At 36.2% G+C, this 12333-nt stretch overlaps 1 protein-coding gene across 9 annotated transcripts in view; it reads left to right on the plus strand.

Annotated features, from left to right (window-relative positions):
* The window catches only part of LOC107680700 (forkhead box protein P1-B-like), a 220939-nt gene that overhangs the window by 143888 nt on the left and 64718 nt on the right, over positions 1–12333 (plus strand). For all 9 annotated transcript variants that reach the window (XM_016476714.1, XM_016476713.1, XM_016476722.1 and 6 more), the window contains one exon: positions 4441–4536. In XM_016476714.1, the coding sequence (XP_016332200.1) occupies positions 4441–4536 (96 nt within the window). The remainder of the gene's footprint in view (positions 1–4440; positions 4537–12333) is intronic.

The raw sequence follows: 12333 nt of genomic DNA on the forward strand, positions 1-12333 counted from the left end.
AAAAGAGATAAAACAGAGACACACCTAAGATTGAAAACTTGTTTCCACTGGTTTGCTTTATGGCTTGAAAACATTTACTAATATAAACATTTAAGTGTTTTATAGACACTTTATATGTGAAATGCATTTATATAAATTACAATGAATTTATTTACTTGTATAAATACATAATTATATACAAATATATAAATTAAAAATATTTATTTTTGCTAAAAAAAAAACAACAACTACATGAACGCAAAATTTCACTTGATATATCCACCTGACCCTGTTTTTTAAGTTTATGCACTGAATGGGTTTTCTCACATTTCTGCCAGTCACACAAAATGAAGAGTTTCGGTCCATTCATGGCACTGGAAGACTTAAGTGTCATATTCTCATGCATATGTAATTAGGCTTCTATAAATAAGGTATTTCTTTTTCAGCTGCGTGAGGGCGCCTGGCCGGTCTGTGTGGGTGGGGGAGAGCGTGGCAATGGTTGTTTTGGGTGAGAGGGAGACTTAGGGACTGTCCCTTTCAAATAAGCCTCCGTCATATTTGGCGGGCCTCAGGTCAGCATGGAAATATCACTCAGTTATTTATCTGATGAAGAGTTTTGATGGGTAGTGAAGTGTTTTTTCCCCCTGTGATATTACTGGAATTTAAATCACAGGCAGAGGAGCCGCTGGTATGTTATCCATTGTTTGCGTGTGTGTTTTTTATCTGAGATTCACTTGTAAAAATCATATTTTAATTTTTACTCTTTCTCTGTTACTACAATTAATCTACAATTATACGGTCTGTTTTTTTGTTTTTTTGTTTTTTTTGCTGCTGCATTCTTTATGAAACGCCCCCCTTTGCATGAGAAATGAGTAACGGTGCCGAATTCTGTGCTTGATGTGTCACATAGGTTTAACCAGCCACATCCTTCAATAGCAGCATCTTTGCAAAGCTTGCATTCATTGTGACAGGAAAACAAAAATAATCCTTTTTGATATGTGTTGAACAAACTGTTCAGACTGAAATGATCAGAGACCTTATTTACAGCTTCAGCAGCTCTTTCCTGATGTTGGGATCCTGTACAGGGATATTCAGAGCAGCCGGCATTACACAATTAGGAACAGTAGGTTTGATGAAACTTCCTGTATATTCTCATTAGATATTCTGATGTTCAGGAATAATAGCGTCTATACAATCTTAAAATCCTTAAAATAAGTAATTACTTGTCTTACCTCTATATAGCCATTTTTATTGTTTTGAGCATAAATTCTATAAATTTATGTTTAAAACAAGAAAAAAAGCTATTTGCCATTGGGGTCACACTAGTTTGGGGACTAGTTGTCACTATTAACTAACTTTTAACTAAAACTTTTTCCTTAATAAATTCATAATTTGCTGCCTATAGTTAGTAAGGTAGTTGTTAAGTTTAGGTATGGGGTAGAATTAAGGGATTTAAAATAAGGTCATGCAGAATACGACATTAAGATGTGCTTTATAAGTACTGATAAACAGCCAATATGTTAGTAATATGCATGCAAATTTGACCCTGGACCACAAAACCAGTCTTAAGTCGCTGGGGTATATTTGTAGCAATAGCCAAAAATACATTGTATGGGTCAAAATTATTGATTTTTCTTTTATGCCAAAAATCATTAGGATATTAAGTAAAGATCATGTTCCATGAAGATATTTTGTAAATTTCCTACCGTAAATATATCAAAATTTAATTTTTGATTAGTAATACGTATTGCTACGGACTTCATTTGGATAACTTTAAAGGCAATTTTCTCAATATTCGAAATTTGCACCCTCAGATTCCAGATATTCAAATAGTTGTATCTCGACCAAATATTGTCCTATCCTAACAAAATTGACACTTAAGACTGGTTTTGTGGTCCAGGGTGACAAATAAGCAACTAGTTAATAATGAGAATTGGTCCCTAAACTAAAGTGTTACCACCAGTGGTGTACAACAAATGAAAAGTTATATTCTCTGAAAATTCCATAATATTTCACAGTATTCATTGTTCACTATTCACTATACGCTGTTTCACAAGTAAATTTATCTGATTTAAGGATCTTAAGTAAAACTTTACTATAAGGTCCAATTAGTTAACATGAACAATTATCAAAACATTTGCTACAGTGTTTATTATTCTTTTTTTAATGTTAGTTAATAAAGAAAACAACTGTTTATTGTTACTTCATATTAGCATTAGTATGAGTAAATGCTGAAATAAATATATTATCTAAGATTAATAAAAGTCTTAGAATATTTTTTCATCATTAGTTCATGTTAACTAATGTAGTTAACTAATGTTAACAAATGGAAACTTATTGTAAAGCGTTACCGGATCTTCAGATACTTTTTGTTTGCGTTAACTTGGAAACGAGAGAAATACTGATTAATGAAAAGTATTTTTGCAGGATATCTCAAAACGTCAAGGAAAATAACCCTTTTACTTCTGTGGTGAATATATGTTAATATATACGTTTTAATGTACAGTAATATAGTGTGGTGTAATTTGTGTTTGTCCATACCATAATGATGACAGTCAGTGTCAGACGGCACTGAAGTGGCCCCTCTGTAGCCTGTTATTATATTCCTGCCTCATGATGTCATCCCACAACTTCAGTGCATGAGAAGGTCACACACACACAAACAGCTGGCTTGTCTAGCTCAGCGCTTCAGTTCTCATCTCCACAGCTTCTTTATTGAGCTCTTGGAGAGCAGGACCAGACAGTAACCCTTTACTCTCTAATACAGGCCGTCCTATTCATCACAAAAAAAACGTCCTAAAATTCATCACATTCAGTGCAAACCCACGTGTTTTGCACACTTTCTCGAACGCTTTAAAGCATCAGGTTGCTAATAACAAGTCACTAATATCACATAATAGAGTCTGAACTCCACTCACTGAGAAGCCCAAGGGTTTTAGATGTTCCTGCGACTGTTTGTTGAATTGTGGGAGTTTTTGGTGTGATGAGCGTGGAAAGAATGAAGCGGGTTATTTACTCAGATGGTTCTCTGGTGTAGGTGTGAGTCTGCCCCTGCTGTTCTATGGGAACACGCTGCTTGCTTTTCTTGGTATTGGTGCCTTTTTTTGCTCGACTGGAGAACTTTTTTTTCCCCAGCACTGCTGTTGCTTTTGTTTGCTCTGGATGGCATGTCTGATTATTTATGGTGGGGGGGAAGGGAGTAGTCCAGCCAGTAAACATGTGACTGCACTGTATTTTGTTTTCCACTCAGAGGGCCGTGTCCTTTGACAGATATTTTGAAGACTAATAAACTTTTTATTTGGTTTATTACCGGGGGAGGGAGGGGGAGAGAGACAAACAGATAAACATGGCAAGAAAGAGAGAGGTTGCTTTCCGCATACCACACTACCATACTACTCTTTCTGTGAAGTATGAAAATGCACTGTATTATGAAAATATTTGGTATGGATAGTATAGCCAGATCATCTAATACAGCTGTCAAAACACAGTATGCAACAGAGTATACTGTGCTGGTTACTGTATCCCACAATGCAATGCACTTTTCATGACCTTTTATTTCCAATGTGATAAATGAACCAGAAGCAATATCAGCCACACTTTAAGATGTCTTTTTTTTTTTTACTTATTTAGTCCACAAGAGACACAAATTTGGATTAAAAATATTTTTATTATATTACTACATTTTAAATTATATTAAATTATTATATAACATGATACTGTATATTACTTGCATTTAGATATAATTTATTATTTATAAATAAAACATTTATTAGCAGATAGTTGATTTTTGCCTTAGCAGGTGCATTGTTTACTGAGAACATTTTTGTTCAATCTTTCTTTTAAATTGGTTTGTTTTGGCAACTGATATTTGCACATTCAGCTTTTTTATGTAACAAAACAAAATAAAAAATGTTATATATTTATTTCTGAGCTGATAATTAAACCCCATTTGCTAAATTAAACATGCAACATGCACAGGAGCAGATGTTTATTGCATAATGTGAACTGTTAATTTTCTTCAAATGAAAGTAGTATGCAGTATGCTATTATTCTATTCTGAACATATTCAGAAAGATTAATCAACAGCTTGTGTCCTCCCTGTTCCTTGTAACTGTAAGCTATTCAACAAAAACATTTTGTTAACTGTTTGTGGTAACTGTTTTTCATAACCGCTTCCTATCAGCTTATTTTCACCTACTTGTTTGTTTTGGGCAAATAATCATTGCATGTGACCAAATTAAGCTGTACATTTGTTTAAAATAAGCAGGGAGGGAAAAACAGTATCTTGCCCAGCTGTAAGAACATGGCATCATTTGGAACACATCTTTGATGCCAAAAAGCAGTAGGGCCGTTCTCAAGGGAGTGTCATTCCCCAGCACAAAAACAATGCACTACTGGAACCGTTGTTCGTGAACTTTTATTTTCTCACATTGTTTTTTTTCTGTCTTTTTTCTCACCTAGGCCTTACAAGTTGCACGACAGATCCTTCTCCAACAGCAACAGCAAAGCAGAGCCCATAAGTCCCCAAAAAACAATGACAAGCAACCTGCACCACAGGTATGTGTGCGCATGTCAAGCTCAAATGTTCTTCAAATCTTGCTCTTAGATAGCTCAGGCGACTAAATGGAGTTTGCAGAATGTTTTAGTAGAAATCTCAACTGTCTCAGATGTTTCTTCTCAAATTCCTAATGAGAAATACAACAGAAGCAAATATTGACCTGTAAAATGAACATAATGCCGTAATGCTCAGATGATTGATTTTGGGAGAAATGTTGGAGTTCATATTGAAATCGTTGGTGTCTTGGATAATCTGAGCACAGTTTGAGACATTAAAGTTGCAATGAAATGGAAGTAGTGACTGATCTTTTCTTCCATATTGTGACATCCGAGTTTGACAGATTATTGGAAAAGAAAAAAATGATGGGTGGGGACTTGGTTCTATGCATCAATTGTTGACTGGATTTTGAGATGTAGATGTTGCACTCAAAAGTGGAGGAAGAGGAGGTCTTTGATTAAACATTACAAGGTCAAAATTTGAAAAATAAAACATATGCATGGATAAATTGTACACAATTAGATGCATTTAGAAAATAGGGTTAATTTTCATTTCATACCAACTTTAAGATCGCTAAACAAGCAAATATCTCCATTTGCTTCTCACTTAGTCTATGAGAAACAACTGAGATACTGTAGTAAAGAGATCTATTTTTTCCTTCTTTCCCTGTAGAACAGTACTGGTGCTGACATAAATATATTTGTGTGTTTATGAGTGTGTGTTTATATGGGTGATCAGACATTATTTGTTTACATTTATACGGACGGTTGGTGGTACAACATGTACCTGTCAAAGCTTGACAAACAGGAAATTATTAAGGCAGGCAGGGCTGAAGATTTGGCAGCACATTAGTGTAGTGTTCTTTCATCACTCACAATAATCTAACAAATAGCGCTCAATGAAATCCTGTCAGTTTTAGCATATCATGAGCACATGGATATCTAATGTGTGTGCAAGTGTGAAGAGCAAACAACATTAGCTTATCGAATAGAAGTACAGTAAGTATGACGACCTCTCTCTCTCTTTCTTTCTGTCTGATTTCACACTTATTTCTGTCAGCAGCAGTTAAAGGGGGCGCCCGGGAGCAGCCCTGGCTCCTGTCTCAGCCTCCAGGCTTTCTATTTGCCTGCCCTTTGTGATGCAAAGCAAATCCGGCCCTTTTCATTTCGCCATCCGCACCCCTTTAAAGAGAGCAGCTAGCTGTGTCTGATGCAATATTTACGTTTATTTGAGATCATTCTCGCTCTGATCCTTATCTCTGTTTGAGCAAGGTGGATGCTGTTTGTTTCTTGGCGGATTCACAGGAGACCCAGGGGCATGTTTGTTAATTAACGCACATCCCTGCTTTGAGCGAGCCTGTTTGTGTGTGTAATGACTGGATTTTTAGTGGTACTTGCTAATGAATGGACATAAGTGATACCTCAAATTGTATGGCATGTGAGTTAGTTTTCTAAGCATTTGGATTTGCGATTTTCATCCTGGCAGATGATAAAATGTGGGAAAAACATACATGCATTGAAGGAGGGACCTGAATATCATAGGGACTTGGAGGTTAGCTCGTTTCACAAAGAAGACCACATAGCTAAACTAAAACACCCTAGCAACCACATAATAACACCATAGTAACATGACACAAGTTTTGCACAACCTAGTACCACTCAGAATTTTCTTCATCAAATGTAAATTATTTATTTTTATTTTTTATTTTTTTTAGGTGTTGTGGTTTTTTTATTTATATATTATTATTATTATTATTATTATTATAGTTGTTGTTGTTCTTGTTGTTATTAACATTTTTATTAAATACTCAATTTTTTACAGTCAAATAATTATTTAGAAATGATGTTTGTGTAGTTTATTTTTATTTAGTAATAATAATAAACAATACATTTATTAATACAATTAAAACATTATTATTATTATTATTATTTTATAGTCATATTGATATATAATTGCAACAACTTGACCAAACTGTTCAACCCTACGAACAAGAACAGCGAACATGGAGCTTTAAAAAAAAATTGCATTTTAAAATGCAATCACAATTTTTATCAGAAAAAGTGCAATTAGATTTTTTTTTTCCCCAAATCATACAGCCATACGTTGTGGCATATCAGTATCGTGTCATGTAGTGTAAAAGAACTTGGGTTGTGTAGATATCACTGGAAATAAGCCACAAGGGAATAAATGCTTGTGACCTTTAGATTCTGTGTGAATTTGTTGTCATTTAGATAAAGCCAAAAGGATCAAGCTAAACAGCTTCACTCATCAGGCTGAGGGGTCAGTGGCCAACAGATTCCACTATCCAGACTGTTAGTACGTAGAGGAGGAGCAGACCAGCCTCAGCACACAAAAACGGAATTAAAATTCAAATGTATTAATGTATATAGAGAGCATAGCCAACCTGTCACTCACACCAGTGAATGTGTGTTTTTGTCTTTCACCCTCATGCTCTCTTCTATCTTTCTATGACTGAGTTCAAAATGGAATCCTAGCGTACTGCATACTACTTTGTACTGTATACTGCCTACTGTTTGTTTTAAAAAATGTGAATCAGTATGCAGGAACAAACATTTCAAACATATAGCCTACAGTATGCTTTGTTATGAATCAGTTTAAAAAATGTATTTTGTTATTTTACTTTTCTTTTTTGTAATCTGGGGTGGGAACAACCGCTCCACTAGGCCTGTCGCAATTAAAAATAACATAAAATTAGCATTTTTATGTCTCTTTATAGTGCGGCAGAGTTTTTTGAAGTTGACTTTTGAAGTTGAAGTGCATTGTGGGATATAGTACCCAGTGTATTATTCTTTGTTTTATAGGCTACTGACCATTTTGTCACATGTAGTCGCTCATTTCTTGCATATAGAAAATGTTCTTACTGTGCACCCTATATGCCGCAGATGATGAGTAGTGTGGTAGTATGCAATTCTGAACATGTATCTTTCTCAATAGCTCTTGCTGTCTTGTGTGATCTATCTATCATTAGATGCTGATCTCTATTAGGTGTTATTGCTGTATTGAGGCGCCAAAAGCCAGCGTCAATTTGCTTTCCTTACTCTAGAGCGTTTTAATTTGATTTGTGACTGTGTTTTATCACCAATTCAGCATTTCAGTCTCTGTCCATCTAAGACTTTGAAGATTTAAGTTTTTGCACATTATTTATTTTGGTCAGTAGAGAAAGGTAATTGTAGCATGCTAATTGTTAATTGTTGGGCTTATAGGGAACACAAAGTACGCCAGTGAATTCATGGGAACCTTTACTAATCAATGGGCGCGTCTCTAACGTAAGTAGCGCATTGGATGCTGGACAATTAATGGACAATATGTCCGATATTTCTTCATTAGTCATAATAAAATATTTTTTATTAAAAAATGAAATGGGGTGGGGGGGGGGTCTTTATCAATATGACACACAGCATGGAACACCATAAACATACCAGGGGTAGAGGCTAAACACATTCCGCTGGTCAGAAAAACACGAATAAATCACCAACAAAATGACACGTGTAATTAAAAGAGTCCATGCCACTTCACCACTTTACACCTACAGCAGAGAACGAGAGAGAGAGTCAACAAGAGAGAGAGAGAGAGGAAGATCGAGAGAGTGCAACTCCCTCCTTGCTAATTACGGTTATCACTGAAATGGTAGGGCTTGAGTCATTAGTTCCATGTGCATTTAATTAGAGGCAGTCTGAAATTGGATTTAACATTACTTTTTCATGGATCGCTTTCTTGTCATCACTTCAAATTGGATTGCAGCCCCAGGTAACTAATTATGCCCGCCACAGGATCAGGAGTGGAGAAATAGGTAATTAGGAACAACACTTGCGGACCTTCCTTGATAGTCCACCCTCTCCATGGAATGAGGGAAAAATGAAGAAGATTGAAAAAAGAGTGAGGATTATTTGCGGCAATGCTGTGAAAGCAGGTGTGCTTAACTGCGTGTTGCCACAAGGGATGATGGGTAGGGAGCTGCCACCTATGGAGGATTACTTTGACGTGCAGCTGGGTTGACAATGTTATTTTGACATGATTTTGGCCCATTGACGTAATGCCCCTACTAGACACGTTGTGGTTTAGTTGATCATTGCACAGTGTAAATGTCATGCCTGTCCTCATGCACTCGTGAACTTGTGCCGTTAAAGGCCGCTTGAGCGTAAACATTTGTCGTTCATGCTTGAGTTGTCAAGAAGGTATAGCAAAACAAACGTGGTGTCAATAGGCAGCCTGAAAGGAGAGGTTGTTTGTTTCCTTAGACAGCGTTGACGCTTGTTGAGATCAGCTGGTCTGTTCGCTTATTTTTGGTGGAAACAAAGTGATGTCTTCCAAACATGTGCGAATCATCTGGAGGAGTTTGTTGCTGTACCAAAAACAAACCTCAATGATGGAGAAGCTTTAGCTTCTTTGTGAAGGTGCTTGTTGTGAAGTTAAAACATGGCTTTAATAATAATAAAAAAGTAAATACATCCCATTGATTGATTGATTGATTGATTGATTGATTGATGATTAAATGATTTTCAAACATCTTAAGTCAAAAGGTGTGGGAATAAGTGATCTCCGCAGATAGATAGATAGATAGATAGATAGATAGATAGATTTGGCAAGTTAATATTTGACCTTGATCACAGAATTCCGCTCCTACACTAAAACACTAGCAACTAAAGAAGCATTTTCCCTTGTTAATGTCCTCTGTGGTGAACTAGACACGTTCTCTCCGTCTTCAATAGTCTAAAATGTCTGGGGTTTTTTTCAGTATTTTGATGATGTCACATGAAGTAATCAGTGGAGATGTTTTGCACAATCTTTCTCCTTCTGTTTCTCTTTGCCTTTCTTTCATGATCATATGCAGTCGCAGGGAGGGCAAGTGGAGGTCAAGCGATAATGTCCTCTCACTTTAACAAACGATGAAGGGCCCGCACCCCCTCCTTCCCATCCACACACACACACACACACGCACACACACAGACTGCAATTCCTCGTCTTCATAGAGTGCTACATGACACAGTGCAGAAGTCAGGCCTTGGCTCTCCTTCACTAATACCCTCTTTCTTCTCTGCAGTTTTTTTTTTCTCTCCAGTCTTTTTTGAACTACCGTTTTTTTTGGTGGAGACCCATGGCATTGTCCTGACATGTATACCACAGTGCAACAATCTGTAACTCATTAGCGCTGTGGTGTGCTGGGGCTCGCTGGAGCTCGGCCAGAGCTTCCAGCCTCTCTTACAGACAAACCTAGCACAGCGTAGAGCCCATCTCAGCCAAGAGCAGCCCAACGTGAGACAAGGAGTCTTTGTCATCCCCTGCTCTGCTCTGGAGGTGACAATGAGGCTGTTTGCCGCCTCGTTTGGTGGCCAGCCCAAACTGGAAGTCCGGCAACTCTGATAATGTCAGTGTGGAGGGGACACACTGGTTTCTCTTTAAGGATTTTTGAAAAAAGTCTCTTATGCTCACTAAGGCTGCATTTATTTGATCAATGATATAGTAAAGACAGAACTATTGTGTAATATTATTACAATTTAAAATAACTGTTTTCTATTTTTATATAAACTATTTGAATTTTTCTTCAATTGAGAAATGGAAAAATTTTAATTGATGTATGAATAAATGTAGAATTAAGCTTTCAAGCTTCAAAAAAGACACAAAAGCACTGAAAAGTAAAGATAAACAGACAAAAATGTAAATAATTTTTCACTGATAATTTTCACCGCCGAGTCTAATGATCTGTTGACCAGGTCATTGAGAACCTGAGTAGTCTAATTCATAAACATTAATTATTCAGACCAGTTTTGTGAACTGAATATAGTTTATATTGCATACCTTTACAGCATTTCATCCTAATTAAAAGAAATCAACTGATTCAACTGATTCATTGACACAAAAGAATGATTAATCCACAAATTGGATGTTGCTGCTTCTCTCAAGAAAAACTTGTGAACACACAAATGAGAGTTAGAGCAGATCTCAAGGTATTTAGTCAATAACAACTTAAATTTAATTCTGTTCCTCACACGAACATAACGAATCATATGGACTGCTGTTTATGATACTTTTTTTGGTCATTTGACAGCCCCATATTAACTTTCACTAAATAGAAAATAACAGCCAATATATTCTTAAAAAATTCACTTTTTGTGTCTCTCAGCAGAAAGTCAGATGGGTTTAGCAGCATGAGGGTGAGTAAATGATGACAGAATCATCTTTTGTTTTAAGTTCTTAATCATACGTTCATAATCGTTTTTGCTGCTTTTTTCGCTCCGAGGGAAAACCGTCTGCGTATTTCTCATTCCTCCATCTGCAGCTGTATCCACGTATCATTCCTGTTCTCTTCAGTCATTTGTTTTTCTAGTCATATTGTAAGAATGCATTATGTGTAATGTGTAGATGAGAAACAGGTTTGGATGATGCTGTCACGATGAGGTCATCACGCTTTTTTCCAGACCGTCTGGCCCAGCCAGTGAGTAACGTCCAACCATCAGATTGCTGTCGCATCAACTCCGAGCACCGACCCTTAAAGCTACAGTGACATTTTCGAGACCTTTTCATTTCAGTCATGTTTCTTTTCTCGCCCCAAGCAGTCCGCCACCCCCTTCTTCTTGTCTCCTCCCTTTCTCCTCTCATCCCTGAATTCTTTCCATCTTTTCATCCGTTTTCCACCACGGTATACAGATGTGTGGTCCATGTTGCTAGGACTGATTCATTCGTCCTGTGGGGAGTTTATTGATATATGTATATAGGTCATATTTAAACTCCAAAACACTAACAGCTATATGAGAAGCTTGGGGAAGTCTCTTGTGTGAAGCCACATCTGACAGCCTGTGGGTTCACTGGAGAACTGACAGTTGTCAGCGGTTAGCATGAGATGCTTGGGACAGAGGAATATGGGCTACTGTGATCAGTGTGTGTATGCTTAACTGCTTTGAGTAGTTCAGCTCTTTCTCTCTCACTCTCTTCTAATTTTTCTCTATGAGCTAATGTATTAAAGTTGTCATTAAGGGTAGACAAAACGCACATGGTGTTGGTTTATATTTATTACAGATGTTAAAATACCCTGCTGTGGCCTAGTTCTGCTTTGTGTGTAAAGGTCGACTGAGTTTGGTAAAGCAAAGATGTTCACTGGATGTTCACTTGCGTTGAACACTCACTAAGCATGCCAGTAAATTTTTTGTCTCTGATGCCATTTTTGTGTTATGGTTATTTTTTTATTTTTGAATATATTAATATTCATTTTTATTTTAAAATACATTTTAAATTTCTTTTAAATTTTATTTTTAAATTATATATATTTGTTAATTTTACATATTATTTAAATATGTATCATGTATACATTTTTTTTTTGTTTATTAGTTCATTACTGTTTAAGCATTTGGAGTCAGTAAGATTTTTATAGTTAATACCTTTATTCAGCAAGGACACGAGTGACAGTAAAGGTATTTGTAATGTTTTTAATATTTTAATAATATATTTTTTAATGCTGCTCTTTCTGTTTATCAACGAATCCTTGAAAAAACATATCACGATTTCCACAGAATCATTATGCAACAGAACTGTTTTCAACATTGATGAAATATTTCTTAAGCACCAAATCAGCATGTTAGAATGATTTCTGAAGGATCATGTGACACTGAAGCCTGGAGTAATGGCTATTAGGGCTGTCAATAGATAAAAAAAATTTAATCTAATTAATCACACCCTTTTTCTGTGATTAATCTCGATTAATCGCACACTTCATGAAATTAAGCGTAGACCATTTATCTTGTTTCAAATGTTTATTTTGTCATCATTTGCTATATCCAGCAAAG

The sequence above is a fragment of the Sinocyclocheilus anshuiensis genome, unplaced genomic scaffold, assembly GCF_001515605.1.
Source record: "Sinocyclocheilus anshuiensis isolate Anshui unplaced genomic scaffold, SAMN03320099.WGS_v1.1 scaffold396, whole genome shotgun sequence".
NCBI lineage: Eukaryota > Metazoa > Chordata > Actinopteri > Cypriniformes > Cyprinidae > Sinocyclocheilus > Sinocyclocheilus anshuiensis.